This window comes from Mchenga conophoros, linkage group LG13, assembly GCF_057382185.1.
Source record: "Mchenga conophoros isolate Kocher_MC1m ecotype Shallow Benthic linkage group LG13, M_conophoros_male_GT1.1, whole genome shotgun sequence".
Taxonomy (NCBI): Eukaryota; Metazoa; Chordata; class Actinopteri; order Cichliformes; family Cichlidae; genus Mchenga; species Mchenga conophoros.
This window is the reverse complement of record NC_140538.1, coordinates 13507509-13513949: the sequence shown is the minus strand read 5'-3', so window position 1 is coordinate 13513949 and position 6441 is coordinate 13507509. Positions and strand designations below refer to the sequence as shown.

The 6441-nt window shown below is 40.1% G+C and overlaps 1 protein-coding gene across 1 annotated transcript; it reads right to left on the bottom strand.

Annotated features, from left to right (window-relative positions):
• Positions 1 to 1973: 1973 nt before the first annotated feature.
• Positions 1974 to 5075, bottom strand: LOC146560944 (G protein-coupled receptor 26-like). Its single transcript, XM_085243205.1, has 3 exons — positions 3933 to 5075; positions 3285 to 3398; positions 1974 to 2618 (listed from the first exon to the last, which is right to left on the bottom strand). Exons 1-3 carry the CDS (start codon positions 4604 to 4606, stop codon positions 2342 to 2344), a joined length of 1065 nt encoding a protein of 354 aa, XP_085099331.1. The 5' UTR covers positions 4607 to 5075; the 3' UTR covers positions 1974 to 2341.
• Between the last annotated feature and the right edge of the window lie 1366 nt (positions 5076 to 6441).

Sequence of the window (6441 nt, the reverse complement as noted above, 5' to 3'; positions counted from 1 at the left end):
TACAGCGTTTAAAGCTCACATAAAACCATAAATCCTTTGATACTGAACTGAATTTTTACCTCACATGGTCGTAAATGTTTTTTTTTACACAAACAACTTTTACTTTGTCGGAGTGGGAGAACTGTAGCGAGCGCCACTCCTTCGTCGTGCCCTGACACTCGGGTCGCATGAAGTCATCCAGCAAACTCATGTTCTTCTTCTTCCTCCTCTGCTTTCTTGTCCTTCCCACGCACAGTGACTTAATCGCTAGGTCTGTACACAGCATTTCGTGTATGGCAGGTTTGTGTCTGCCACTACACTACCCACTCACTAAATCTCCCAGGGAGATGTGGTATGCACACACCTCCAGACTGGGGCTCCTTCCAAACTCACTGAATACTTTCAGCTAATTGCCCTCGCTTGGTGTGCTTCACAGTGATATGGTCAGCTCATCTTTTGCCCTTTTGGTGAATAATTCAATTTACTGGGGGCAGTTTTGTCTTATGACAAGACATGATTGTTTCAAATTTTTTGATTCAATTTGTTTTGCATTGGATTTAAGTAGGATAGATGACACAGATGGAAGGGACCTTTGAAAACTGCCACAGCATTTGGCGAGATAATGCCTACCTCCATCCTTTTTCGTGGCTTCTTTTATTCTTTTCCCACTCCTTCTAGAAGCTCTGCAATTAAGAAAGCCTTTAACTTTCAATCCTGATGCTTTTGTATAAAGTCTTTGTTCTGCTGCCACATCAACAGCAGCAGTAGTGGGAGGGACCCTTAAATGATTTTTCGGGTTAATTATTATTTCTCCATGACTTAATCATCGTGGGAGAATAAAGGTGTTGGAAGATTGGTGCTATAGTAAAGCATTGTTCAAGATCAGATTTGCTGAATTCTCTATGCATCATCTCAATAAAAATACAGATGATAAATGTTTAAGAAGACAGCTTGGCACAGTTTCAAATGTCAAAATGCACAGCATTTATTGTAATATCATCACAAACGTATTAGCAAAATTCAGACACAGTTTTGACAAAAATAAATAGATTTTTTTTTTGCCTTTTAAAGGCTTCATATTGTCACAGTAAAGTAAAAACACAACATCCTGATTAGTCAGTGTTGTCTTACAACACAGATATCGCACAGCCACTCATATGACATGAGCTCAAATGTTAATTACACATTACTGAATAGCTGCTACCACATTCAATAACATTTCACCTTGTGCTGCCTTACGCAACCAAATAACGAGGTTGTATTACAAAATAAACGTTACTTACAAAACGGACTACTTAACAGGATTAAAATCACACACTTTACCATAACACAACCATTGAGAAAAGTGTTCCCTCTGTTGAGTTGTGATTCAATCAGAGACTTCATAGGCACTTTAGAAGTCAGGTCTCACAGTTATACTGTACAGTATTTTCAATAAAACTATCAGTGTGGTCCAACACAACTTTAAAATATCATCTGCTTTAAATGATTCCATGAACACATGAAGTATTTAATCCAGCTTTCTTCATCATGAGTGAGGTCAGAGGTTATGCTTGAATTTCAGTCAAGACATGCAGCCATTCGCTTTAGGTGGAACACAACACTTTGAGCATCTTTTTCCAAACAATATAACTTATAAATACATCGATTTGAGGTAATCAGATACTTCTGTTCCTTCGTTCTGCATTTTGGAGATGGGGCGCTGTTCACGTGCGCTGCAGTTTGTGCCTTTGAAACAGTCACTAGATTACTATGCCACAGCAGTCTAGGTATTTCACAAAAATTTACCAGAATGCTACAAAGCTATATCACGAAAAACAGGTCCAAGACCTTTGCAGAAAAAGATGTACACTTGTATTAAATCCTCAATGCCATTAAAGTCTACAAACGTAGCTGGCCTACATCCCCCCCCCCCCCTCCCCACAATAAACCTACTCTATTGAGAGTTAACAAATAATAATTGAAAAACACATCTACAGTAAGTAGCACTGTGTGACATGCTTCTTGTAATCACGAACATGGGTATCTGCTGTAAATAAAGAGATGTCACTGTCAATAACGGTCAATGCATTTTTGCATTCAGGAATACAGATGCGAAAAAAGCAGCACAATCTGAGCATTTAGCTATCTAAGTCAGAAACGGTGGCAAATTAATAAAGTATGGAGATGCGGAGTAACACATTGCTGGTTTTGGTCTTTTCATTGAATTTGTTCACAATAAAAAGTACAAAATATCTTGTCCCTTAACAAGTAATTACATGAGAAACGTTTGATATTATAATATCACTTTTTATGTTATCTCAAACTCAGAAGAAAATGTCAGCATCCAAGATCAACACTTCACCTGTCACTGTGTTGACGTTCACTGGCCGAGGGGTTTTTCGGTCGGTGGTTGGACATTGTTGGTTGCATTGGAGGAGTTGTCACTTCTCCTTGCATTGTTCTCTATCCTGAGTGAGGAGGAGTTGAACGTGCTCCTCTTGAGGACTTTGTTTGCCAGAAGGCTGCAGGTCTTCCTGTACTGGTGACGCAACAGTGAGTAGACAAATGGGTCGCTTGCTGCCTTGGTGTAGGCCAAGCATTTGGACAGCACACCCCAGTGAGAGTTTATGGGTCCTGGGATGAAAAGCTCTACAATTCTACCTCAAACAGAGAAAACATGGGAAGAAAAGTCACATACAATTGATGGACAAAGTGCAGCTTCTTACATGAGTGAAATGGAAGAAATCTACAACACTTAATGAATCTCCACCAGTGCCTCAGTACTGTGAAAATGTCATCACTTCATTTCACTTCACTGAAATGTCATCACTATGTTCGGGAATCTGAACAGATGGCTGTGGCTTTTGTGGATTCTCAAGTTCTTGCAAATGATGATTTCTTTTTAAATTCCTATTACATCAAAATAAAGGCTGGACAAACCAGCAAGAGCATTTTTTTTTTGCACTTGTTATTAACAGCAAGTGCAAACAGTGAGTGCACGTTATACTGTAAAGAATTAAGTAAAGATGTAGTAGCTTAAATATTTAAAATATTATCGTACACATACAGTAGTTACCACCATCTGTATTGCTGTACTTGATAAGCTTTTGATCATTAGCTGTAGTCCAATATCTCCTTGATGCCAGTTGTTAAAAATGTATTTTTAATCTTTTGATTCAAAATGAAGAAAAATGTACGAAACCTTCACATCTTCTGGTGACAGTATGGTGGTAAATATCTCTCACAAACATGGATTCTGCTCCCACCCACCCACACACACATACACATCCACAAACCATGCAGCATTATACATCGCTCGTCACCTTGTAATGACATAAGGCGTGAAGCACACCATAAATGTGCCGATGAATGTACTGATTTTTTTGGTGGCCCTCTGCCTCCTCCGCTTCTGTTCATCCAAGCATTTCTGGCGTACACTGTCAAAGCACACAGGTAAGATTATCTCCCTTGTATGCATTACCAGAGACATGCAAACATAATTAAGCAGTCAAAAGAGAAGACATATGAGGCAGACTTGAAGAGAACAGTACACTGTGCACTGTTATCTAAGACAATTACATCAGAGATTCTCACACTACAGAGATAAAAAGAAAATATACAAAGAGAGAGCATTTCAATTCTGTTACTAGGAATCAAATGTGGTTATTTTATTCAATCAAATGTCCAACATTTGATTACAAATTTTGATAGACATTATCAATATGATGGACAGCTTTATAACAGCTAGTGAATCTGTAAAGATTCTGTTTGATTTAAATAAATGCACTAAATAAAGGTTTTCTTATATAATCACAATTTGCTGACAGAATGATTTAACCTCCAAAGTATCCAAATGATTGTTTGACACACTGGATAACATAAATAACAATGGGTGGAAATGTTTTATTAAAAGACACATGTATTAAAAGGACAGGTGGATTAGAGCGAATGCATCTCTAATGCTTGTTTACCTGGGGTGGATATCCACAAGCAGCACCAGTGTCTGCATAGTGATGACGTCGATGCGTTTACAGTGAAACCTCGCAACTTTGAGAACTTTGAGATACGTTACACACAGCACGATCAGCGTGAGAAGGAAAGTGAGAGAGTGCAAAACCACGGTGAAAATGATGAACTGCGTCCCGGCTCCCTTCGCTCTCACACTGCACAGCGTGCACGATGCGTAAAGGTGGTTGTAGCCGACCCAGGAACGGCAGGTAGCCACCGTGGAGAAGCAAAGTGAATGTATCCACGTGTATCCTAGAGCTATCACTGCATCCCGGTGCCGTATTCTTGAGTGGTAGCTCAGCGGGAAAACCACCGCCACCCATCTATCGATGCTAAGAGCTGCCATGGTCAACATGGAGTTTGTGGTGAGAAAAGTGTCGAGGAAACCCACAATTTGACAGAAACCGCTGCCCCCGGGGTGGCCCGTGGTGATGAGCCCGATCAGAGTTAGTGGCATGTTGGACACGCTCAGCAACAGGTTGCAAAACGTCAAATTGAGAATAAAAAGGCCGGGTACCTGTTTGCGGATCTCCGGATTGTACATAAAGCAGATCAGCACCACAACGTTGGACAGCAGCGACACGACAATAATCCCCAAAACCAGCACAGAGGCAACTATGTCCGCTGCGTCCATCATGCTTCCTCTCAGAAACCCAGACTTTTGAAAAGTGCATCCATAGTCCTGATGCGAGCTGTCATCGTGAGTTGTGGACACAACGTATATGAGTCCAACAGATGAACATGCTGCTTACCCTCACCGGTATACGAACGTCTTCATTACACGAAGCTACTCTTCCAGCAGCGTCGAAGATGGGGTTGTGGGAAATTCGCACAGAGACCGCTCACCTTGTTACTGTGGGGGAATTTAGAAGTCTTCTTTACTGGAATGGGGTCACAGTAGGAGGCTGGTTCTCTTGCGGCGCTGCGGTAGTTTTTTCAGTGGTCATGTCACTGGTCTCACACATCGGGGGTTCCTGCTGCGCAATTGCGCACTGACATGATGGACGGCTTTTTTTTAAGGACAAAAAGTGCTTAAAGCAGTCGCTGTGTTTGAGCACTTACAGTCTATTGTCTTTTACTGCCAGCGTCTGAAGCACGCTGGTGCACTCGTTCAAAAATAGCTTTTTAGTGTAAAAATAGAAGTGCGACGCACGATTACGTGGCTGGTGGTAATGCTGATGTCATAAGCGTCACGTTGAAATCTGGAGTTTGGTAATGAAATGTTTTTGTGGGGTTTGGGGAAAAAATAGAAGCTTTAAAATATTTAAATAGCTAATTGAATGTTTTGCAAGTCAGTGTGACGAGATTAAATGGCAACACTATCATCACTTTATTAACATTTCACAGCAGATACACTTTTGCCCAGAGCTCAGAAATCGTTGCGAGAACTGAGTTACCGGAGCAGTAACAGCCCAGTGTTCAAAGCTTTACGTGGTGCTTTAATTGGACGCAGTGCAGCTGGATTACATCCAGGGTATTAGTCCATAGTGCAGCAGTACCACCGCCTCTGGCACAAAACAGAACCGCGTGCATCCCCCAGCCCTGCAAAGGAAGGCACACTGTTAGAGATACTGTGTTTTCAATAGATCAGCAGTGTGTGTGTGTGTGTGTGTGTGTGTGTGTGTGTGTAGTGTGTGGTTAAAGATCTTGAATTAGAAGACATTTCGGTTCCTTCCTGTCTTCTTTACAAGATTGTTCAAGGTATATTTAAGCTTTACAATTAGAAATGCGTTTAGATTATATCTGAAGTTCAGCATTTAAAATGGTGATTTGGAAGTAAGGGAATAGTGAATTTATGATGTACTGTATACATCATTTGCCATCTTTGTGAATTAAAAAATAGTCTTGTTTGAGTTCAGAAAAGCACATAGGTATTAAAATATAGAAAAGATGACCCACATAAATGCTTTCTTGTTTATCAATGGTTGTAAATAATGGCAACATTTTTACATAAAGGTAGATCAAATTGATTTCAGTGAAGATTTAGAGGTTTCAAAAAAATACAAAGGAAATGTGAAAAAGTGCACAGTAGAGTTCCGCTTAGTACCTATATTATGCTGATAACAGTGCACTATAGGTCTGTACAGATATCCTTCACTACCCATACATTTGAAATATTATTTTACTTTATCGCTGTCCCTCACTATCACTAATATATGTGTGATAGTTCTTTTCTATCTATCCAAAGTAGTTCAAATGCAACATGATGCCTACTTTTGAATGCAGAAAGTTCAGCTTCAGACATACAACAAAGAATTAAATATTCATGCAGTGTCCTCTTTTCATTTCAGTTAACAGCCAAACGAAAAAAAAAGAAAAGAGAATGACACGTTTAGGCTACAGCAGTCTTTGCAGTGAAGCACAAAGTTAATGGCTCTACAGATTTACCCTATTATGTGAAAATGTTCACACTGAATAATATGGTACAAGGCTGACAACTGTGCAGAGCACTGAAAGGGAAAATATGGTGTA

Coding starts and splice junctions, on each gene's coding strand:
- LOC146560944 (XM_085243205.1), bottom strand. CDS start 4,606: ATGATGGACGCAGCGGACATAGTTGCCTCTGTGCTGGTTTTGGGGATT. Junction 3,399..3,932: donor CTTGTGGATATCCACCCCAG/GTAAACAAGCAT, acceptor GTGCTTTGACAG/TGTACGCCAGAAATGCTTGG. Junction 2,619..3,284: donor ACGCCTTATGTCATTACAAG/GTGACGAGCGAT, acceptor TGTTTGAGGTAG/AATTGTAGAGCTTTTCATCC.